This window comes from Tachysurus fulvidraco, chromosome 25 (assembly GCF_022655615.1).
Source record: "Tachysurus fulvidraco isolate hzauxx_2018 chromosome 25, HZAU_PFXX_2.0, whole genome shotgun sequence".
Lineage (NCBI taxonomy): Eukaryota > Metazoa > Chordata > Actinopteri > Siluriformes > Bagridae > Tachysurus > Tachysurus fulvidraco.
In genome coordinates this window covers 4695275-4718420 of record NC_062542.1, presented here as the reverse complement: position 1 = coordinate 4718420, position 23146 = coordinate 4695275, and the positions used below count along the sequence as shown (strand labels likewise).

Here is a 23146-nt window from a genome sequence, read left to right as displayed (position 1 = left end):
TTTGGTTTTAGATCCGTAACTTTTTTTTTTTGCTGCATTTAATCCCTTCGTTCGTTCTTCGCTACACGATTTTCCAGGAAGCGACATGGAGCTCGATCTCTTAGCCGCCGCCGAGACGGAGAGCGACAGCGAAAGTAACCATAGCAACCAGGACAACGCAAGCGGGCGCCGCAGTGTCGTCACGGCGGCGACGGCAGGTTCCGAAGCAGGTACCAACTTTGACAAAACAAATGAGCTGCTTTAAAATATTAACCTTAGACCTTGAATGCACATTTTGTGAGAGCGGGGTGACGCCCGTATAATGGCTCTGTTTCCTTGTTTTTATATTTATTTATATTTAACGCCGCTTTTGCTCATCAAGACGCCTTTGCACAAACGTGTCCTGATATGAACCACTAGCTTTCCTTTTAGTGTTAAGTTCAACAGACACTTTTTCACTTTACAGGAAGTAGGGTGTCCCTGGCATTTCCTTTGTTTGGTATGAGCTCCTCTTTCCTCTGTTGCTTATTTGTCGGGTCCGGTATGGAGTGTGAACCGTCGTACAGTATAAGGCAACGTACACGTTGCTTCGTCTTTGTCTCTGTCAAAAAGACGGCTTAGTGTTATTTTGAATTCTAGTTTGTGTTTACGACGTGTTTTCATTTTAATTGTCGATTTTACAAACAGCACCTTAACAAAACAGTTGCGTACGAGTTCTTTTTGCTGTTGTTGGTGTGTGTATTGGTTTTGGTATGATTGCTAACATACTGTAGGATGCACACTTGTCTGAAATCACCTTCTCCTTTGCTGTGCATTGTGTGTTTATTAGTGCTTTGGATATGTACTTTGGACTGCACTTTGCATTGTGTTCCATGTATGGGGGGGATTTTGAGAGATTTTTCTTCCGCTTTACGTCCCGAAGGTGCCAGCAGCGTGCCTGCTTTCTTCTCCGAGGACGATTCCCAGTCGAATGACTCGAGTGACTCAGACAGCAGCAGCAGTCAGAGCGATGACGCCGATCAGGAGACTTACCTGCTGGATGAACCGCTCGAGAGGACCACAGGCTCTGCTCATGCCAACAGCGCCGCTCAGGCCCCACGCTCCATGCAGTGGGCCGTGCGCACTACTCCGAGCCAGCGCACATCAGGAGGGGCCCCTGCCAGCTCCTCCACTCCTGCAGGTAGGCCAAGTTTACACTCCTCCTGTGTTCAGCGCTCACATTATAAGTGATGAAGTTTCGTGTGTTCAGTCTGGAAGCTCACAGCTTCTAAGGGGATCGGCACGAGTACCTGGACGTTTTCGACACAGTACCGAAAAGTAATTTATATTCGTGTGTAAATCCTTTCACACGAATTTGAGCCTGGGGTTTGGTTTATTCTACAGTACTTTGTCTTAACTCCTATTCAGCTTTCAGAGACTTCGTTACTAAGAGCTTTAAATACCGAGAGAATGATTTTAATACATTGTAAATGAAGCGTGCAGCAATTTTTATATCTGATCGTTCCTGTCCTGTCTCATAGCGAGTTCCGCAGGCCTCATTTACATCGACCCGTCTAACCTGCGCCGCAGCAGCGCCATCAGCACCAGCGCGGCGGCGGCAGCCGCGGCCCTGGAAGCCAGCAACTCCAGCAGCTACCTGACGTCTGCCAGCAGCCTGGCAAGAGCCTACAGTATCGTCATCCGCCAAATTTCTGACCTTATGAGCCTCATCCCTAAATACAACCACCTGGTTTACTCCCAGTATCCCGCTGCAGTGAAACTCACCTATCAGGACGCAGTCAACCTACAGGTAAGGAGACAAAAGGGAAAGGAAACTAGACACTAAAACTAAAGTCGAACAAGAAAATGGCGAGGCAGCAAACAAATACCAGCACTATCGGTGTCCGATCTGCGGTCGAGAATGAAAAGGTTTATATCTGATCCTCTAGAACTATGTGGAGGAGAAGCTGGTGCCAACGTGGAACTGGATGGTGTCAATCATGGACTCAACGGAGGCTCAGTTGCGCTACGGCTCAGCCCTGTCCTCTGCAGGAGACCCTGGACATCCGAGCCACCCGCTGCACGCGTCGCAGCACTCCGGACGCAGGGAGCGCATGACTGCACGTGAGGAGGCCAGCCTGCGAACACTGGAAGGACGCAGGTCAGTGAACATTGGGAAATATCAGGAGCAGCAGAAAATAAATGCTTACAGTGATTTAGATTTGTAACTGGAATCGTAAGTGGAAACTAAAGTGTCCTTGGAAACCTTTTGAGAGTTGCTAAAGATTCATTCTGGGTACAAGTTTTTATTTGAAGTCGGAAAACGAGTAACATTTAACCGATTTTGACTCTTATGTCCTCTAGGCGTGCGGCTACTTTGTTGACCGCTCGTCAGGGCATGATGTCAGCACGTGGAGACTTCCTGAACTACGCGCTCTCCCTGATGCGCTCCCATAACGACGAGCACTCTGACGTGTTGCCCGTGCTGGACGTGTGCTCGCTGAAACACGTGGCCTACGTCTTCCAGGCCCTCATTTACTGGATAAAAGCCATGAACCTACAGACCACACTAGACACTTCACAGATGGACAGGAAGAGGTCAGACGCTCAATTCTTTTTTTTTTTTTTTTTTGGGCAAAACACTTCACATGTTGTAAAGACTTTAGTTTGCACTTAGTCTCTCACGAACCACCTATTTTTTTCCCCCCACTGTTAGGAACCGTGACCCCCTGGAACTTGCGTTGGACAACGAGGACTCTGAGCATGAGAATGATGAGGACACCAATCAGAGTGAGTTCTTCACACTGGAGCTTATTTACTTATGTACATACAGAACATCTTTGTCTAGAACATCGAGGATTTTAAACATAAATATTATTAGATGTTTGTATATTATATTTGATAGTATGTATTATACAGTATTGTGTGTGTGTGTGTGTGTGTGTGTATCTATATATATCTGGCTGTACAATATTATGCAGTGTGATTAGCATTTATGTTCCCTAATGGTGACAGATGATGGACAACAAGACAGCGTTCCTTACAGGAGTAATAATGTAGCTGAACTTGTGTGTTTATCTTTTATAGGCTCCACCCTTCAGGATAAGGAGGAGGAGCCTGTTCCCGCAGAAACGGGTCAACACCACCCGTTCTTCCGTCGCTCCGACTCCATGACCTTCCTCGGCTGCATTCCACCAAACCCCTTCGAAGTCCCCGTGGCCGAGGCCATCCCTCTGGCCGACCAGCCTCACCTGCTGCAGGTTGGCGCTCTCGTTTTCTTTCTCCAAACCAGTTGTGTCTAACCAGCACCTAATGATTTACACAGTACTTGGTTTAACGATGTTTTGAGAGTTTCCTAAAATACACGCGTCTTCTCCTCGTTATAGCCAAACGCTAGAAAGGAGGATCTGTTCGGACGGCCGAGTCAAGGCCTCTACTCTTCCTCCTACATAGCGAGCAAAGGTCTCTCAGAGCTCACTGTGGACATGAACTGCTTACAGGTAGAACCACTGGTACAGTAATATAATTTATACTATCTCATTTTAATCATTTCAAGATTTTTCAGATCACCGAGCTTGACTTGTAAACTTTCTCTCCAGATTCTGCCCACAAAGATGTCCTATTCAGCCAACATGAAAAACGTTATGAGTATGGAGTCTCGGCAGAGGGGTGGAGAAGAGCAGCAGACCAACAGCCAGGATATGGACGTCTCCAAGCCCGGCCCATCACCTCATGATCTTGCTGCCCAGTTAAAGAGCAGCCTGCTCGCAGAAATCGGGCTGACCGAGAGTGAAGGTCCTCCCCTTCCCACGTTCATGTAAGAATCAACTTTTTGTCGTGGTTTTTTTCACCTCTATTAACTTTCACGCCCTAAAGATTTACTTCATCAAGCTTCTTAAGAGCTAAATAAAATCGGATGAAAAACAAAATGCTGTAACTTGCAAAATTTGCTTTCATGCCCTTTTGAATTGGGTTGTGCTTCCAGTCCACACTGCAGCTTCATGGGCATGGTGATCTCTCACGACATGCTGCTGGGACGATGGCGTCTCTCCCTCGAGCTCTTCGGCCGTGTCTTTATGGAGGACGTCGGGGCTGAACCTGGATCTGTAAGTCCCGGGATGTGAAGGCACAATTCTTTGATCGCTAGTCCAGAGCTGTCACGGTCATATGCTTACTCAAACTCTTCCAACGTGGTCTGTTTTGCAGATCCTGACTGAGCTGGGTGGCTTTGAGGTGAAGGAGTCAAAGTTTCGGCGTGAAATGGAGAAGCTGCGGAACCTGCAGTCTCGCGATCTGGCCTTGGAGGTCGATCGTGACCGTGACCAGCTCATCCAGCAGACCATGCGTCAGCTCAACACACACTTTGGCCGGCGCTGCACTAGCACACCTATGGCTGTGCATCGCGTCAAGGTCACGTTCAAGGACGAGCCTGGAGAGGGAAGCGGCGTGGCACGCAGCTTCTACACGGCCATCGCTCAGGCCTTTCTGTCCAACGACAAACTGCCCAACCTGGACTGTGTACAGAGTGTCAGCAAGGGCATGCAGGCCAGCAGTAAGCTTCAGCTCTTAACGTCATCATAGTTATTAAGCGGTCCTAACACATTTCCTGCTTCACCAAGCTTTTTTCATGCTCCCATGACAGCTGTTGTTGGAAAAAAAAAATTATTCTTATTAGCACAACACTGAAAGGTTCCATGAGCTCGATAGAAGCGGCTGTAGAGATCGCGACTGATTTTGTGTGTGTACGTGCAGATTTGATGCAGCGCTTGAGAAACCGTGACCGTGAGAGGGAGAGGAGGAGCGGTGGCCTGAGGGCAGGATCCCGTAGAGACCGCGACCGGTGAGGCTGAGCTGCATCTGATGCAGCCTGACAAACCTTGTTACTCACAAAGTTATTAGTCCCTGGCGTTCTGCTCAAAATTGTCGTCTTGCTTGACGATAATTTGATGATTTTTTTTTTTTGTTTATTCCGACTTAAAACCCTTCAGCTTGCTAATCGTGTTCCGTACGCTCGTATGCTCCAGGGACTCTCGGAGACAGCTGTCCATCGACACCAGGCCGTTCCGTCCCGCGTCAGAGGGGAACCCCAGTGACGAGCCGGACCCGCTGCCCGCTCACAGGCAGGCTTTAGGGGAGCGTCTGTACCCCCGTGTCCATGCCATGCAGCCGGTAGGTATCCGCTCAGCAGACTCAGGAAAGTTGTTCTGAAACATTCAGCATGGTGTCATGATACAACTCCTGTTCTGTTGGGATGTCAGCTGAATGTTTCAAGTTCTTATGACTGCAGAATGGAACAAAGTCTAGATCTCATCCTTAAGGGGTTACAGCAAAGCTCGGTGTGAACAGATGAGATGGGCAAGCATGAAAAAAGATCCATGACAATGTCAGATAATGTAAAACTACCCCACACTTTTGCTTAATGACTACTTGTGATGTTCACACTAGTGCTCTCTCTCTCTCTCGTGCTCTCTCTCTTTTTCTGTCTCTCTCTCTCTCTCTCTCTCTCTGTGTCACTCTGTCTTTTTCTGTCTCTGTGTGTCTCTCTGTCTTTCTCTTTCTGTCTCTCTCTCTCTCTCTCTCTCTCTCTCTCTCTCTCTCTCTTTCTGTCTCTCTCTCTCTCTCCAGGCGTTTGCCAGTAAAATCACAGGCATGTTGCTGGAGCTCTCACCTGCTCAGCTGTTACTGCTGTTGGCCAGTGAGGATTCTCTCCGTGCTCGTGTAGAAGAGGCCATGGAGCTCCTCATCACTCATGGAAGGTACTGGCTTCCTTGTCATGAGATGGGCAAGCATGAAAAAAGATCCAAGACAATGTCAGATAATGTAAAACTACCCCACACTTTTATTTAATGACTTTTGTGATGTTCACACGAGTGCGCTTCCCCCCCCCCATCTCTGACTGTCGTGGCGTTTGTCTAGTAATACCTCTGACTCTTTCTCGTCCTTTTTTTGTTTGTTTGAAGGGAAAATGGTGCCGATAGCATTCTGGATCTCGGTCTCCTTGACACTCCGGAGAAAGCACAGGTACCTGACCACATGCTTGTATGTAGTTCTAGTACTTGGTATGAGGAGTCATGGCTGAAACAGTCGTCGTAGGATTTTGACGGTGTGTATTTGTGCAGCAGGAGAACAGGAAGAGACACGCCTCCACCCGCAGCGTGGTGGACATGGAGTTGGACGATACGGATGACGGCGATGATAACGCTCCTCTGTTTTACCAACCTGGAAAGAGGGGCTTCTATTCACCCCGGCCTGGCAAAAACTCAGAGGCCAGGCTGAACTGCTTCCGTAACATCGGCAGGTAGGAACCTGGAAACCGAAGATGTTCCTTTTGAGAGCTTTCGAGTGCGGTTGACCTCACGAACGTTTTTCTGCTCTTTACTTCAGAATACTCGGCCTGTGTCTTCTGCAGAATGAACTGTGCCCAATCACCCTCAATAGGCACGTCATCAAAGTGTTGCTAGGGAGAAAGGTGGGTATTGTGTGAAGTCATTTTATAGCATGTCCCAGTGCTTGAGGGTTCTGATTTGGGGCACTAAACTGAATAGGACCTGATTTTTTAAATTAGACAATTTTAGCAACTGATTTGTCCGGCGTGTGTGTGTTTGTGAGACGCAGGTGAACTGGCACGACTTTGCGTTCTTCGACCCGGTAATGTACGAGAGTTTGCGCCAGCTGATTCGCCACTCGCAGGCCAGCGAGGCCGAGGCGGTGTTTTCTGCCATGGACCTCGCCTTTGCCATCGACCTATGCAAGGAGGAAGGATCTGGACAGGTAACGCCGTAGAGGTTTAGATAGCAGTGTTATTTTTGTTACTTAACACTTCAACACAACCATTATGGACTAATTCTAGCTAACAAGGTATATATGTTGTCCACATGATGCTACTGTTCTGTCGTGATCACTTTAACCTTTTACATGTCTACGTCTCGGTACCGAGCCACGACCGCTAGGAGGCGAAAATGCATCAAATTCATTGTAACTTCATTGTAACTTTTAAGCATTAAATCCTCTAAATACACGGTTAAATTATATATTGTTTGAAAGCTTAGACTCTCAGGATTTTATTAAGCGCACACACAAAGCATAATATGATTTATAGTAATTTAACCATTTGATAGAAAATTGAACTAGGTGGCGCTAGTTCGATCTGTTTACTCACCTTTAAACGCTGGTCTTTAAATTTCCCTTTCTTCACATTGTCACTAATGTTAATGTATTTTCCAAAACAAATGCTTGTAAAAATCCCCGAGAGTCCAAAAAACTTGAAAATGTAATCCTTTTAATCCAAAACGCTTTGCTCGCTTCACAAGAATTATGTGTTTGACCGGAAACTGAACACGAAGCTTCACTTCCGCCCTTTGTTGGACTCCTACGTCTCATTGGACACATACCAAAATTTCAAAACGCGTCAGATTTGTAGTCGAGGATGTGACGAATCAAACAAGCCCTCGCATGAGCCAACCAGTGCCTGTGCGGCCGAGATAGGCAGCTAAGAAGCCAATGAGGTCTCTCCATGCTATGTGGGTGACCCTCCCTTTGACTGACATTTGCTCCGTCCAGTAGCGATTTGATGTTTCGCGAGCATCATAGCTCTTTAGCCAATAAGGAGACGATTCCAACGAGATGCAACATGATACATCTGGTGAGGACGGGCTGTGCAATAAGCGTGCGCATATTAATTTTTTTCAGCTTTATTGCGCAATTCTCGAACGTTTCACACTCTCACGCCTCAGGGTGTCAGTTTACAGGCATTTTTTCAAAACAGAGTTATAGGCAGAGGGGTTCTCTTTGTTATAGGACTTTTGAACTAAGCATGCAGTCCTTTTATACAAAGTTATACAGTAAAAAAAATAAACAAGAAAAACCTGAACAGACGGACATGTCCATAGAAAAATATTCATATAAAATCCATTTTTGAGTCTTTTGACTTCATTTTTTTTTTGGTGAAAGCCAAGACATGTGGCTATGGCCCTCAGTTGTTGTTTACCAACCAGCATTAAATACAGCAATGTATGTAATCAGTTTATCAGGTAAACAACTCAGACGGAAATAAACACCCTCCATTCTAGCCTCTATAACTCTGTGTCAGTAAGGCTTAGAATCAAGCTGACACTTGTGAGACTCTCTTCTTTCCAATGAGACCAAGCTCACCTCTGTGTGTCAAAGTATATGGGAGCTGTACCACTTTTTATGTGGGTATGTCATCTAGGCGAAAATCATGAAAAAGGGGGGCGACAGGTAAGAGGTACATCGTTGACGGTTGAATTTTGTGATTGTGTATTTATCAGGTTGAGCTCCTGGCTGGCGGAGGCAGCATACCTGTGACCCCTCAGAACGTGTACGAGTACGTGAGGAAATACGCTGAACACAGGATGCTGGTTGTAGCCGAGCAGCCTCTGCACGTGAGTACAGGTTTATAGAACCCAATCACATTCTGCGTCTCAGGTTATAAGTCTATAGCCATGTTTTGTAGCTACTGTAGTAGCTTTTAGAGGACATCATTGATCCACGTTGTAGCAGATTCTTATTGTTGGATGAGCTGACATACTACACATCTTTTTATCGGTTGTAACCAAGAGCTTTTCTACCTGCTTTAAGTACACTAAGTAAATGTAATGTTATTAGGCCATGAGGAAGGGCCTCCTGGACGTGCTCCCTAAGAACGCCCTGGAGGATCTCACGGCCGAGGACTTCCGACTGCTGGTCAACGGCTGCGGCGAGGTCAACGTGCAGATGCTCATCAGCTTCACCTCCTTCAACGACGAATCTGGTACAGAACCTGATTTTTGTCCATCTGATTTCAGCACCGTAGTGTCCTATTAATCCCCAGCTGTTTCCTCAGATTTCATAGCAGCTCTTAATTCAGTTTCAGGTCACGTTTTATAGCTTTATGGGAATATAGAAATGCTGGATTTCCGGAGATCAACCGAAGGTTCGCGTCTCATCTCACAGGGTTGTTCATGCACCTATTTGTTCTGGTTTGATCCCCAGGTGAGAACGCAGAGAAGCTGTTGCAGTTTAAACGCTGGTTTTGGTCCATTGTGGAGAAAATGAGTATGACCGAGAGGCAGGATCTGGTAAGACTCGTCCTTTTAGTCTCACGTACTCGCCTGCAACTTGAATAAGAACACAAGCACACCTGCTCACTCGTGCAGTTATCCATCCATTTAGCCATTTAAAAAAAAAAAAAAAAACTCATAAAACTTTAGATCCTGTGCTTCAGGTAACGTTCATGTGAAATATCAAATCATCTGTTGGTTTTCTCTGTGCTCTTACTGGTGCAGCTCATCTGCCTCAAGGTTTGTGTTGTACATTCAGCTGCTTTAGTAACCGTCTGCTCCACATTTGTGTATTATCCGGATGTCGTTACCGTTTATGAAATATTCGAACTACACATCGGGTCAACGAGATCACCTTTTTTCCCCGTTCTGATGATTTGTGTGTGTGTGTGTGTATAATGTGCACACACTATACACTACTAATAGAGTGCGGTTACACACTGAATAACACCCATGTAAGTGTATTTAATAGGCTCAGGATGTTTAATTGAGCGTTTCAGTAGCACTTAGTCATTTATTCTCATGTCATCTCAGGCTTTTATTTAAATTGCCCTGATGTATAATTTAAAGTCGATTTCCTGCATTAACGTTTAAACAGTAGATTTATTTCTTCGTCGTGCTTTTACCGTGCGTGACGTCGGCACCTCCGTATATACGGACAAGATGACAGGAACACGTCTCTGTGCCACAGGTGTATTTCTGGACGTCCAGCCCGTCCCTGCCTGCCAGCGAGGAAGGTTTTCAGCCGATGCCATCCATCACCATCAGGCCTCCAGACGACCAACACCTTCCCACGGCCAACACGTGCATCTCACGCCTCTACGTGCCGCTTTACTCCTCCAAACAGATCCTCAAGCAGAAGCTCCTCCTCGCCATCAAGACCAAGAACTTCGGCTTTGTGTAGAGGTCGACGAGTGTTGACTTACATGTTGTGTAATATTACTAGTTCCATTTTTGTAGATTTTTTTTTGTCTATACAGTTTTATGAAATTTAAAAGAAAGTGCTGTCCCATCCTAGGCGGTAAAAAATTTTTTTTTCCTCCCCCCCTGCTTTTTTTTTTTTTTTGCACTCTGGATTGTGAACACCACCACACGTTCTCATTTGTTTTCCGAGTAAACGTACATTCCTGCATTGGCTCCATTGGCTTGAACTGTAACTCCCCCAGGAAAAAAAAAAAAAACGGCCCGACAGCAAACTGTCTGCCGAACTGCAGCCAAAGATGACAGCAGATGTATTTAAAGAAAAAGAAAGATTTCACTGTGATTATGAATTTGTTTTCCCCTTTCTTCATTGCCCTGAACATAAACATTACGACTGAGAGTTTCACTGCTGCCTTTGTGGAAAAAAGTCAGTTTTCTTGTATAGGGGGCGTAGGGAATTTCAAAATAAACTTGGATGCAAACCATTAATTCATCTTTTGATCACTTTATGTACTTAAATACGGACTTGAACAGGTTCTTTGAGAGATTTGGGTGTTTTATTGACATTGAATATATTGAAATCAGAATGGAGTGAAAATGCATGTAAATTTTTACACGGTAACTTCGTCTGTTCTGAATTTTTCGTTTTCAGGCTCATGCGCTTTAATCACAGCATTTATTGCACTTTTTTTTTTTTTTTAAACCAAGAGCTAGATTTCACTTTAACACCCAAGCAGAATAAAACTTGCTTGAATGAACATGCAAATGCTTAAGTTACTGTATATATTAAATAAGCTGTCTATCACACACCTGCCTGTGGCCATGGTGGAGATTTACAGACCTTTGGCTGGAGAATATGGTTGATTTGGGACAAGTGGATATTGTGTCCTGGCTCTTAAGACACTAAGCAGAGAATGAAAATCCTTATATCAGAATCAGGAACATCAGGTACATGCAGCAAAGATGTCCGAATTAATTTGCTTCATTAAAAATAGGAAATTCAGTCAGAGCTTTCCAAAACGTAGTATGTTTTTCTTCACTTCCACAGAAGAAGCTAGCTAATAAATTTTTTTCCCAACCCAAACATTGTGTGAAAACATCTAGGCGCATGTCAGTAAAGAGAAGTTCTAGGTTCAACTCCAGATGAATCAACAGTCAGGGTTTGTGATGACATTCAGTAAATAAGGTGAATCTCGCACGTGTCTCTTTCTCCCTGCAGTCTGTGTACATTCATATTTTAAATGCTTGTTATACATCAGTATGAATATTTGAGGACAGATGAAGACCATCAGCTCAGAATACAGCATTAATATATAAATGACCGGTTGGTAATCGACTAATCAGTCACACAAACCGTTTTAAACAACAAAAGGGTATGTTTTTATTCACATACAGGAGCTCTCTCTCCTCTGATCCATCTTTAGCATGAAGAGTAAAACGTTGCTGTAAGATCAGCAACAGGATAGAACAAGGAAAACAAGAACACATTTACCAAACATTTGTAAAAAAAAAAAAAAAAAGTGGTGGCATTAATGTGTAATCTCCTGGAAGACAACAGTTTCTACGAGAGCTTTAATGTATGTTGGAGAAGATGATGGATTAAAATCAGATCTGTACAAACCGAAACCGTTCGTTATCCGTTACAGGAAATAAAACACTGAAAATACTGCACTCTACAATGATTCTGCTGCTAACTAGATGTCTAAACAAAATACGAGCATTAATTCACCTGCACCTTTTTTGATCAAAAGGCATGTACCACCAGCCTTTTAGCTAAATCACAAAAAATGAAAACAAAACAAGCAATTAAAAAAAAAATCCCACTGCTTTACATTTGATTAATAATCAGTAATACCAATGCAGGGTGGTGTTTATCAAATCACAAACATCCACTGATCCTGAAATCTACTGCTGAGCAGGAGACAAGAATCATGTTTTTCCCAAGCAAACCTGCAAAAATGTAAACTAACCAAAAAATATGGCCTTTACATGATCAGTTTGCCAGGGAGCTGCATAAGTTACAGTATTAAACAACTCCTCACACAGACAGTCCTAATGGCCTCCGGATTTGTGTCCGGCCCAGGATCTGGAGCGTGAACGCGAGCGTGACCGAGAACGTGAGGCTGAGCGAGAGCAGGAGCGAGAAGCTGATCTTGGGCGAGCGTCCTCGTCCTCTTGTGCACCACTGGATTGTGGCGGTTCCTTGCCTGCAGCTGGATGAGGCGAACGGGACGCGGAACGGGACTTCCGACTTTTCATCTTGATCCTGGAGTCAGGGGAGGGGGAACGTGAACCCGAGCGGCTGCGAGAAGGAGCGCCACGGTGCCCTCGACCGTGATCTCGTCTCTGCCTTGACCTGGAATGGGCAAAATGGCATTTACACTGGAACGCAAACAAACTGGCTTTTAGCTACAGAGATTTTTGAAGAAAGGAGAAAAACAAAGAATATGATGAGTATTTCTCAAAAAAAAAAAAAAATCACAATACCTCTCGCACTAAATGGAAATTAAATACCACATAATGAAGGAACGATCAAACCACACAGGACCAAAAACAAAGTGCTAAACTTCAGCTCGTCAGCATGATGCATCAAGGGGTGGGTGAGGAAGTGCATTTCAGTGTGGACTCTACTCAGACTCAACAAAAAAAGGACACCCCACCTGTCATTGTCACGGCTTCGGCTTCGCCTGTGTCTGCCATAAGAGCGGGAGCTAATTTAAAAATAAAAAAAAAAAGGTAAATCACCTTTAGAATAACTACAGCAGGGGAGTCCAGACTTATCCACAAAGCTGGCGTGTATGCAGGTTTTCAGTCCAAAAAGAGCGGCATGTGGTGTGGGAGCACGTTAAGATTATACAAGGTATTTCTTACACAAGCAGCCGTTAACATCACATATCTGAGTAACTGTGAACACTGAATAAAGTATGAATGAACCAAACAGAGGCCTGTAAAGGCATGACTCACTCTCTGGGACTATCGGAGCGACGAGGTCTGCGCTCGTATGATTGGCTGCGAGAGCGACGTCGGTCATAGCTGCGACTCCGAGAGCGCCGGCCACGGCCATCGCGCTCATAATCGTCGTATCTGGAGAAGCTGCGAGGAGATCGCCTTTCTTTGGACCTCATCTGAGTTGGGGCTGAGAGACAAAGTAACAGTGGGCACATGGACACAGCATTCAAAATGAAAACAGACTCATCTGAGGCCGAGGAGTTTCGACGACTCAGAATGCAAAGTAAGAACAGAACAGAGAAAGACTCCTGGTGTTTCGAGAGCAAGAAACACTGGTATCGTCAGTGCTGCTTAAAGACTCACGACCAGACACTGGTATAATTAGAGACAAATGACCAGACTCCTACTTTTCCTGTCTCCTTGGGCGAACTGGATCTCAATCTGCCGTCCGCAGACCCATTTCCGGTCCAGGTTGTGAAGCGCGTCTTCTGCATCACGGACATCCTCGAATGTGCTAATGCTGTTAAGGCTTTCCGTTTTAACACACACTGATACAGAGGCTAATCAAATGGACACAGTCATGTTCACCAGACAGCATCTCGGACGACACGACGTTGTTTTAGCAGTAAAACGTAACATTGTTAATGAAAGAGAAAGCAACATGAGCTCAATATGGAGAAGTCAGAATGCACAGGGGAGGGGTAATTACTGAATCAAACGGCAATTTCATTTTTTTAAGCGTTCATAAATTCGTCTTAATTGATATTGTTCGGCAAGCAGAATTACGAAATTAACATGGATCAACTCTGAAGAGTTCATGACACAGGTAAGATTAGAAAACTGACTTGGGGGAGGAAAAGGGGACAATGAAAAGACTACAGCAAAGGTAGGATACAAAAGTTAATACTCGTTACCTTTAACATGCTTGACCTTGAGCTTGACCTTTATTCTCTTTAAGTGCTTCCCAGAAGGCCTTGAGAGGTTTCCTGCTTGTCTTTGCCCCATTATCTTTTGCTCTTTTCCTCTCTCTGTTTGGAACAGGTGCCCTCTTTTTCTCCACTTTGAATCTTCGAGCTTTAACTTTTCTCTTTCTCTCCCCTCTATCGCTTGGCGCCTGAATCCTTACGGGCTCTTTGGCTTCAATCTACTCTACTTCGGTCTTTACTCTTAAATACTCTTTGGAGGGACGGTCTCCAGAACTGTATGTCTTTACATTTTCTGAGACAACAGAAGAAATAGCAGTTAGGAGACATAATGGCCAGAATACAAATCAAATTAGATCTCACATTTTCACTTTCAGATTTTTCCTTTTGGAATACCACATTAGGATTTCTTGTTACCCCTCCAAAAAACAAAAACAAACAAAAAAACAACAAAAACTTGCTTGATTGCTTACAAAGGATATTGAATGTATGCAAATCCTCTTGGCCGACGGGAATAGAAGTCAACGGGAATGTAGACATCTACAATAGGGCCGTAACGACCGAACTCACGACGCAAATCCTCTGGCCTAAAGCATCATGAAATCATAGTTCACTCATTTGTCTGAAGGAAGTTTAGCGTGAAAAAAAAAAAAACCCTTTTCTTCATATTGTGGTTCTTTCCCTGCTTTAACTTAACACTCCTGTTTCAAATATTTATCAGAGTTCACATGGGTGTGTTAGAGCAGGGAAGTAAAAGGTCTTAAAAAAAAAAATGCACAGGACAGGAGGTTCTCCAGGGAACCTGTGGCATAAAGGAACACTGAAACAAGCTGAACATTACCAATAAAGTGAGAAAAAAAAATCTGATTCTTTTATATTTATATACATATAAATACCATCATCTTCAGTTTAGCCATGCAAGCACATTTTATTTCAAATAATACCCAATTTATATTACAAACCAGTTTGTGCACCCTTCAAAACTCCATTCAATATTTTATTAGTCAGTCTCACACACACACACACACTTATTCTATAAACCTTTCAAGAATAAGTAACATTTCACACAGACACACAGGTTTATTATGCAAAACACACTAGCACGTTATACACAAATTAGGTAAAGGCTGAGAAGGTTTTGTCTTCATTTTGTTAGATCTGGAGTTAACAGTGATATCTAACGAGTAAAATTATATTTATTTTCAGCAGGCCACGTGGTAAAGGCAACTCGAACAGAACAGGCCATTAAAGCTCGTTAGCTAATTTCCATGACTAATATTATTTGTTTTAGGGCAACTTTAAAAATAAAATAAACCCCGAACTAACATTTGGTTCTAAATTTAAAATGCACAGTAGCTTCTATTTAGTCTCCCAGATCTCCTTCACATTTCTTAACCTATTTTTAGATGCCTACTTAAAAGGCTAAGCTAGTTAGCCTTCTTAGCATGCTAAGCTAGTTAGCCTACTTAGCATGCTAGATGAGCCGCTTTTAGCCTTATACCCTTTTTTGGTAGCTGTTTTAAACGTATCTATATTTTACACAACCGAATGTTTTTTTTTTTGTTTTATATTATGCAAAATTCCTAACAAACGCATTTTAACGCATACACATAAGCATCGCTGTGGCCGTGCTAGTCGTTATTAGCTCTAAGGAACCGAATACTTTACAAACGAGTCCATACTAGCACACTAAGTAGTACGCAGGAATATTGGACCCGTCAAGCCACCGTATTCGCCTCACATACTATTTCTACATACTATTTAGTACGCTAGTGTGTGCGTCAGTCCCTGTGACGTAGGCACGCCGCCGAACGCATACGCTACATTCAGCCGCTCGTTTTTGATTTCTTGTCCGTTTAAAACTGTCCTGAGGCTAAATTAGCTTTATTTGGCTCTTGTGAAAACTTACCTGCTTTCATCAGAAATATTCCTGATGAAAAGAGAAGTGTTTGGAGGTCTCAAATACCGCGCCATGTCGCACAAAACCGACTACAAACTGTCGAGACACACAGTACAACCTTTCTGTAGGCCGCCAACGTCGGGAATTTGAGTTCTGGGCATGCGCGTTAGTGACTCGTCGTATTCGACGTCATATTCATGATAGTGCGCATGCGCTAAATAGTACTCATTATTATTATTATTATTATTATTATTATTATTATTATTATTATTATTATTATTATAATAAAACAACAACAAATTTACTAATAATAATTTATGTTTATTTTTTATTTATATTTATATATTTTTTTAATTAGAATTCTTTAACACTACAGCAGGAGTTACTTATTTCCTGAGGGTCTTTTCAGTCATCATTTTGAATTAGTTATCCCACATCAATAACATGTTCATTAGGAAGCTGTAAATATGCCCCAGATTACATATTACTGAAAAATATGTAATGTGTTTTATTCCTCCTGTTTATTCGATGTAGCCTAAATCTTATCTCTTACAACATAAAATATAAATAGCCAGATCATTCTGGTCATCTAATAACCAAACACATTAAAATAAACAGTGCAGGGGAAATAATATTAAAATAAAATTCATATAGTAATGATATAAATAAAGTAAGATGTTAAGAAGTAAGTATGTAATGTTTAATTAGCTACTATAAAAAAAATGACCGTACTCGATATTTTGACAAATGAGTTTTATTTAAATAGTCACATCACAACTTTTTACTCTTCCTGACCATGGTGGTTCCTTCCAGAGTCAAAGTCTGAGAGAGAGAGAGAGAGAGAGAGAGAGAGAGAGAGAGAGAGAGAGAGAGAGAGAGAGAGATGTGAGATGAATCAGAATATTTGAAAGCTCAAATATTGCTATTATACAATAATTAAAATGCAGAATTGTCATTTTGCACAGTGTTAAAGGTGCTGTTTGTAATGTTAGAAATGTTTCTATTCCTGATTTAATAATGTAGTCTTTAAAAGTAGCAGAATAAGTTTGATTCACGATTTTTGCATGGAATGCGTCTGACCAGTTTCTTCACTCTAGACCTCTGTTTGTATTCATTTCTGGCCCAGAAATTAGCTTTTCCCCAAACCAAAGCATATCCGTTCATATCTTTTCACCCTTTTCTTTGTGGTCTTATGAGATACAAAGAGGGTAGGATTGGTGAAGTGGAAATGGGAAGGATGGTCAGTATTTTTTTTACAATTTAAGTTCAAAGGGCTCTAAAAGACACACTCCTCCTTTAATATGTGAGCGTACAGATTTGTGTGTTTGTAGGGCTCCTTATAGATACACACCTCAATCATCTCTCCATCCTTGATCTCCTGCTTGTGTGAGAACCTGTCTGAGTCACAGATGAGCTTTCCTCCCTCCAGCTTTACAACACACTGAATGGAACAAAGATGAGAGATGTGTTCAGATTCACATCTAGGTTACAGAATCCGGACACACTGTCTTGCAAACGTTGGTCTACCATAAACACATAAATCCACTTATGGCGAATTAGCAAAGCTTGTAGGAGATTAATTATGTGTGTTCAGTAGTGGCGTTTATAAATCTGGGGATGGTGGATTCAAACAACAAAGTAATTGGGGGAAATAGCTACATTTACCTCACATTTTACTTCAGAAAGTCTAACTAAACCCCAGTTCTACAAGATGAAGTGTGATAGATGTAAGTAGCTATCATGCTAGTCAGCTTGCCTACCAGATAATAGGCTAGTATACTTGAAAACTTCTTACAACTTCTGCTACAACCCTGCTACACTGAAAATATATGCAAAATAATATGCTAACTAGCCAGTATGACAGCCTACGGATAACTAGCTAGAAAGGGAGATATCTTAGCAAAATTAGCTATCAATCCAGCTTAGAAAATATAATATCCTGAGGAAAGACAGCAGATCAGGCCATCTCAAAGATGGTGGGAAAAGGGACAGCAGTTTTACAACAAGGATAGGATTTGTTGTAATTGCTAGCGTTGCTGCACAAATGAGCAAATCTATTTTTCTAAAAACAAAGGTTGTGTTAAAGGTTTCTTTAGTGACACTCCTAAGATTTAGGATCATAACCTTATGGTCACAATCACTACTTTGGCCACTTAACTACCACTTAGATAGCACTGCCCTAGATCTTGATTGTATGTTGTATGATTTGTTGTATGGTGATTAACCAACTAGCCCATTCAACCAAACAATACCTGATAACACTAGTATTAAACAATAAAGGATATTTAAAGGATTGGAAATACATTGAGCTTCTTTCCATCCATGGTGGTGATGTCAGCTTCCTTGCCGATGGTGAAGGAGTTAGTGACCGATTTTCCAGGGGTCTTGGAAGTGATAACAAAGTCGTTGCCTGTCTGTTTTATCTCTGTCACAGGTTTGATGTCTTTGGCCAGCTTGATGATATCCTCAGGTAGTGCTGAATAACAATTTAGAGTAGAACTATATTATGAATGTTGTGTTAAATTAGTGGCTAATTCTCATTGTGTAGTTATACGAATATACATATCTAACTATTTCAATGGCATTATATCGTTAATTTAGCTTTTGCTTTATATTGCAGTGTGGCATATTAAGTGGCTTACTCACGTATGGCCCTGAGAAACTCCTCGTAGTTTTCCTGAGCATAAACCTGCCACGTTCCGTTGAAGGCCATTTCTTACGATCCTGTCTGGTGTCTCCTTCACCACAAGACAGATTTCTGAAGCTATGTTCAGCACGTAGAGCCGCACACTGTGCCTCAGCTACATATATTAGGGGGAAATGGGCACTCCTGCATATTTTAATTATTAACATCCCTCTGTTTAGATAACCCAGAGTTCAGTTACATTTTAGGGTTGGTAACCTTACTGACATTCAGATATGATACAATCCCAAAGTAAAGAGCCATGGACCAATTATATACATTATCAATATAGTTCTGATTGATATCGAGACAAAATGAAAATATGTTAATATAACATCATTTTCTCCTTTAAAAGCAGAATCCGATCAAGCACATGTCTGAAATTAAACAACAAAAAATCAATCTTCAGTAACTCTTTATACTGATCGTGGATCTGATCTGTCTATCCATATCTTGGGGTTGAGGCAGAAATACACCATGGATTGGGCACCATTCCACAGAAGAGAACCATACACATACACGTTCGCACATTGTTCACACCTCAGGGCAAATGATCATTTACGGTCTATGTACCAGCATGTTTTTATTTGGAGACAGGAGGAAAACCGAGAATCTGGAAAGAAAATCCACACAGGGAGAACATTCGAAACTTGAGTTCAGGATCAAATCAGGCAACCTGTATCTGCAAGGTAGAAACACTCCCTACACATGTGGTGCACCTATGGATTCCCAGAATGTACTGCAAAGGGTTGGTGTCCAAATGGTGAACTCTGTCTTCTACAGGAAGCCCTGAATGCACTCAAAATCGGTTTCTACTAACTTACTTGAAAATAGTGCAGGCTTGTTATAGGGAGATCAGAGAGAGCTACTCTACAAATACCCAGTAATAACAATGAATCAACAGGTCTGTGCAAATCCAAGTGTATTCTTAGGGATAGAGTCCTGACCTAGATAGAGCAGTTAATAAAGATATTAAAGATGATGTTCTTTTGCACTAGTCAGTGACACAGACTGTAGACCATCTATTGCAAAGCACAGTTTGTTAATCAATGGAAAGGGACTGAGCAGATATGATGTGGTTGGGTGTTGAGTGCCTTAGCAGTGCAGTAACCACTTACACACCACTATTATACTGATATCACTGCTGTTTGTAGAACTACAGTGAACTATCGGTTCAGTGAACCTGATATACCGGTCAATGTATGTAACCGCCAAATGCAGATCACGGCAAACAGCGAGGCAAAACACAACACAGGCTGCGGCTGTACTGATGTTCTCCTGGTAAAGTTTCACTCTTTACTCACTGCTTACATTTCTGGTCAGTTATATTTATATTAAAAGTAGACAAATCCAACAACTTAGTGCATAATATTTGCAGCTCATTGCTGGAATAATGTAATGTAATATAATTAAAGTAGATGGTAGTGGTATGGTGGCTTGGTGGTAAACACATTTGACTCTGCATGGTGCCTTCACCATGTGTGTGGAGTTTTGCTCCCTGTGCCTCTCCTCTGGGAACTCATGTTCAAACCCCAGTCCAAAGGCACGTTTTGTAGGCTGATTATGTCCTGAGTTTCCTGGGATAGTTTCCCTATGACCCAGTAGAATAAGTGGTGCAGAGAATATATGGATGGAAAAGCAAATCTCAGGTTGCCATTTTTTTTCCTCAGGTAAAAAAATGAACAAACAAACAAACAAACAAATAAATAAATAAAGCATGTTCTTGATGTACAGATCACCTACATCTATTTTGATGCTAACTGTCTTACATCCACAGCATTTTACTATAGCACTTTATTTCTTACAAGACTTTGTACTGGTCAGAGTTGCACTGTCCCTTGTCAATTATTGTGTTGTACTCTCTTACCCAGACTTACACAGTCTTACACTTTATGTTGTACTTTGGAGTGTATTTATTTCTGTATTTTATGTAGCAGCATTGACCTGCAGGAACACTGTGTCATTACTGTGTACTGCACCAGATGTTACTGTATATGGTTGAAATGACAATAAAAGCTTCTTGGCTTGGCTTGAACACAACACTGACACCCCAATGTTTGAGGATGATAGAGCCAAAATCTGCAAAATAAATAAGTTTTTCAAGAATGTCCAAGTCACTCAAGCAGGATTTTATGCTTAGATTTGAGCTTTGGCCTAAAAATTCTCCAGTGTTCAGCTGAGCAAAAGGTGAAAGACACTGAGGACGTTTCAGAAAAAGGTCATTTATAGTACATGCACACACACACACACACACACACACACACACGCACACACACACACACACACGCACACACTCACACACACACGCGCGCACACACACACGCACACACACACACTCATACACACAGACAGACACGCTCGCTCACACACACACACACACACACGCTCGCACCCCCCCCCACACACACACATGCACAGAGACACATGCACACACACACACACACATGCACAGAGACACATGCACACACACACACACACACACGCACACACACACACACACACTCACACACACACACACACTCACACACACACGCGCGCACACACACACACACACACACACACACACACACACACACACACACACACACACACACACACACTCATACACACAGACAGACATGCTCACTCACACACACACACACGCTCGCACCCCCCCCCCCACACACACATGCACAGAGACACATGCACACACACACACATGCACACAGAGACACACAGAGAGAGACACACACACACGCACACGTTGTCTGTCCCTGTCACTGGATTTTAGTTAGAAAATAAACTGATCTTCCAAGTGCTTGGAATAATAAAGTTTTATCTTGATTAAAGTGATTGAAAAAAAAAATCCACAAATTTTCATTTATAACATTTCATTACACTCTTGTTGTAAAGCCAGACCACTCGCATACAGTATATTCAGCATCTTTCTGTGCAAACACACAGATAGAAGTGTATAATAAAGAGGTCTTATGGCTTGTCCTGTAATAAATGACAAGACAAAAAAATACACCAGACTCATTTAATTCACACAAAACACAAAAACATAGAAGTGTATAATAAAGAGGTCTTATGGCTTGTCCTGTAATAAATGACAAGACAAAAAATACACCAGACTCATTTAATTCACACAAAAACAAAAACTCCTCAAACATGATCAAAATGCATCAACTTCTAACTTTACATTATAGTAAAGTAACCACAGGACTCAGGTTAATACTAAACCAACAGTGTCAGGAGACTAACACGGGGTTAACCGGATTAAATATGTTTGATTTATCAATAATTTTACTTTTTATAGTCACATTTAAAATCTGCAGATCAAATTATTTCCTCTTATCACTTATGTTGTAGCAGCTATAATCAGTGATCCGGTCCATTTGTTAAAAATCCAAATCTATTTCATTATCATCTCCATTCGACTCCAAATTTGTACTTTGAACAGTAAAGATTTCTAATACTACTGCAGCATGGCATCCTCCTTGTCTCTCCCTCTCTACATCTTCACCGCGTCGGCCCGTGGCTTCTCTCCGTGTTTATACACGCTCACGGTCACGTTTACCGTCTGCGAGCCGTATGTATTGCGTACAAACATGCTGTAGTTGCCTGAATCCTCCATACAGACAGAGTTGATGGTGAGAGTCGTGCAATTGTTGTCTATGTTTACATTAAAGCGACCTACAGAGACGATCTCCCTGTCGTTCTTCAGCCAGAACATCTCTGGGGCGGGATCACCTTCAGCAAAACAGGTCAGACACAGAGACTGTGTGTGTGTGTGTGTGTGTGTGTGTGTGTGTGTGTGTGTGTGTGTGTGTGTGTGTGTGAGAGAGAGAGAGAGAGAGCAAGAGAGAGTGAGACAGGATCTAAAAGTTTAAGATATAACTTAAATCTTTTCATAATTTTGGTGGAAAATACCTTGTCTTCCATGATGGCCACCACATCCGGTAATCCTTTTGTGACCTTGGCACGATCTTGAAAAATAAACAGGGTGCAGATTTTAATAGTCCAACCAAAATGAAATGAACTCAAATTTGATCAAATATGCCTAATAATTATGTTAGAATTTCATTAAACACGTTATGACGAGCTTCTTCAACTGTATACTTACTTTTCTCAGCAATTTCAACCTGCCTGTTATAAATGGAATAAAAAAAATGCAGTAAATCCATAATCGTTATTTACCACAAAGACGTTCAACTAATATTATTGTTTCTCCAAGCGTAGTTATATTAAAAGGTATCAGGTGGATGAATGCGTAAAAAAATATTGCAAAAACCTCACTTACTTCAGTCTCTGGTGTTCCAGCAGAGCATCAGCAAAGGCTTTATTGTGGAAAAAACAGAGAGGTTCATAAAAAAAAACAACATAAAAAAACAGCTTCATTAATGTTTATTGATTTTCTAATACCAGGACTCAATTAAAATATCTAATATAACTGATATTCCACTGTGATATCACTTGATTAGTGGTGATGTTGTTATTGCCATTTTTCTAGACGCTTGACCAATAATATCTTCAGGATTTTTATCCTCTAGTATGTTTAAGCACATGCCCCATGGTATATATTAAAAATGAGAAATTTAGTGCATTATTTTATGATATATATACATTTAATGGGTTTAGCAATATAGTATTTTTATACCTTTGCCTAATGGCATTGATTAAATATCTAAAAGTTTGTTCAGCATAAACAATAAGCACGTACGTTCCCTAATAAACACAGGCCACAGTGGTTGCCAGATTGTGGTTTGAATCC

At 42.1% G+C, this 23146-nt stretch overlaps 4 protein-coding genes across 10 annotated transcripts in view; 1 reads left to right on the top strand and 3 right to left on the bottom strand.

The window, feature by feature from the left end:
* ubr5 (ubiquitin protein ligase E3 component n-recognin 5) overlaps positions 1–11439 on the top strand; it is a 36403-nt gene extending 24964 nt beyond the window's left edge. For 2 of the 6 annotated variants that reach the window (XM_047808754.1, XM_027170795.2), the window contains exons 37-58: positions 78–209; positions 902–1159; positions 1500–1768; positions 1908–2119; positions 2323–2556; positions 2675–2748; positions 3046–3218; positions 3345–3458; positions 3558–3775; positions 3944–4064; positions 4165–4510; positions 4711–4798; positions 4983–5127; positions 5584–5714; positions 5919–5979; positions 6078–6256; positions 6343–6427; positions 6574–6729; positions 8247–8360; positions 8584–8728; positions 8950–9035; positions 9709–11439. In XM_047808754.1, the coding sequence (XP_047664710.1) occupies positions 78–209; positions 902–1159; positions 1500–1768; positions 1908–2119; positions 2323–2556; positions 2675–2748; positions 3046–3218; positions 3345–3458; positions 3558–3775; positions 3944–4064; positions 4165–4510; positions 4711–4798; positions 4983–5127; positions 5584–5714; positions 5919–5979; positions 6078–6256; positions 6343–6427; positions 6574–6729; positions 8247–8360; positions 8584–8728; positions 8950–9035; positions 9709–9921 (3554 nt within the window). In that variant the 3' untranslated portion in view covers positions 9922–11439. Of the gene's footprint in view, positions 1–77; positions 210–901; positions 1160–1499; positions 1769–1907; positions 2120–2322; positions 2557–2674; positions 2749–3045; positions 3219–3344; positions 3471–3557; positions 3776–3943; positions 4065–4164; positions 4511–4710; positions 4799–4946; positions 5128–5583; positions 5715–5918; positions 5998–6077; positions 6257–6342; positions 6428–6573; positions 6730–8246; positions 8361–8583; positions 8729–8949; positions 9036–9708 lie in introns of all 6 variants that reach the window. The other 4 variants (XM_047808753.1, XM_047808752.1, XM_027170813.2 and 1 more) reach the window with 4 other exon arrangements.
* srsf10a (serine and arginine rich splicing factor 10a) lies at positions 10118–15875 on the bottom strand. 2 transcript variants are annotated; one of them, XM_027170824.2, is made up of 6 exons: positions 15720–15875; positions 14293–14397; positions 13295–13398; positions 12903–13074; positions 12599–12649; positions 10118–12294 (listed from the first exon to the last, which is right to left on the bottom strand). In XM_027170824.2, exons 1-6 carry the CDS (start codon positions 15782–15784, stop codon positions 11991–11993), a joined length of 801 nt encoding a protein of 266 aa, XP_027026625.1. In that variant the 5' UTR covers positions 15785–15875; the 3' UTR covers positions 10118–11990. The 2 variants fall into 2 exon arrangements, with proteins under 2 accessions (XP_027026625.1, XP_027026632.1); XM_027170831.2 differs by lacking the exon at positions 12599–12649.
* Positions 15876–16448: 573 nt separating this feature from the next.
* On the bottom strand, positions 16449–18531 carry fabp10a (fatty acid binding protein 10a, liver basic). Its single transcript, XM_027170676.1, has 4 exons — positions 18357–18531; positions 18014–18186; positions 17062–17151; positions 16449–16532 (listed from the first exon to the last, which is right to left on the bottom strand). The coding sequence occupies exons 1-4, from the start codon at positions 18421–18423 to the stop codon at positions 16482–16484; spliced, it is 381 nt and encodes a 126-aa protein (XP_027026477.1). The 5' UTR covers positions 18424–18531; the 3' UTR covers positions 16449–16481.
* Positions 18532–21398: 2867 nt separating this feature from the next.
* myom3 (myomesin 3) overlaps positions 21399–23146 on the bottom strand; it is a 51285-nt gene continuing 49537 nt past the window's right edge. The window contains exons 34-37 of the mRNA XM_027170165.2: positions 22676–22712; positions 22499–22521; positions 22306–22361; positions 21399–22153 (exon numbers count right to left, since the gene is read on the bottom strand). Of these exons, the coding sequence (XP_027025966.2) occupies positions 21887–22153; positions 22306–22361; positions 22499–22521; positions 22676–22712 (383 nt within the window). The 3' untranslated portion in view covers positions 21399–21886. The remainder of the gene's footprint in view (positions 22154–22305; positions 22362–22498; positions 22522–22675; positions 22713–23146) is intronic.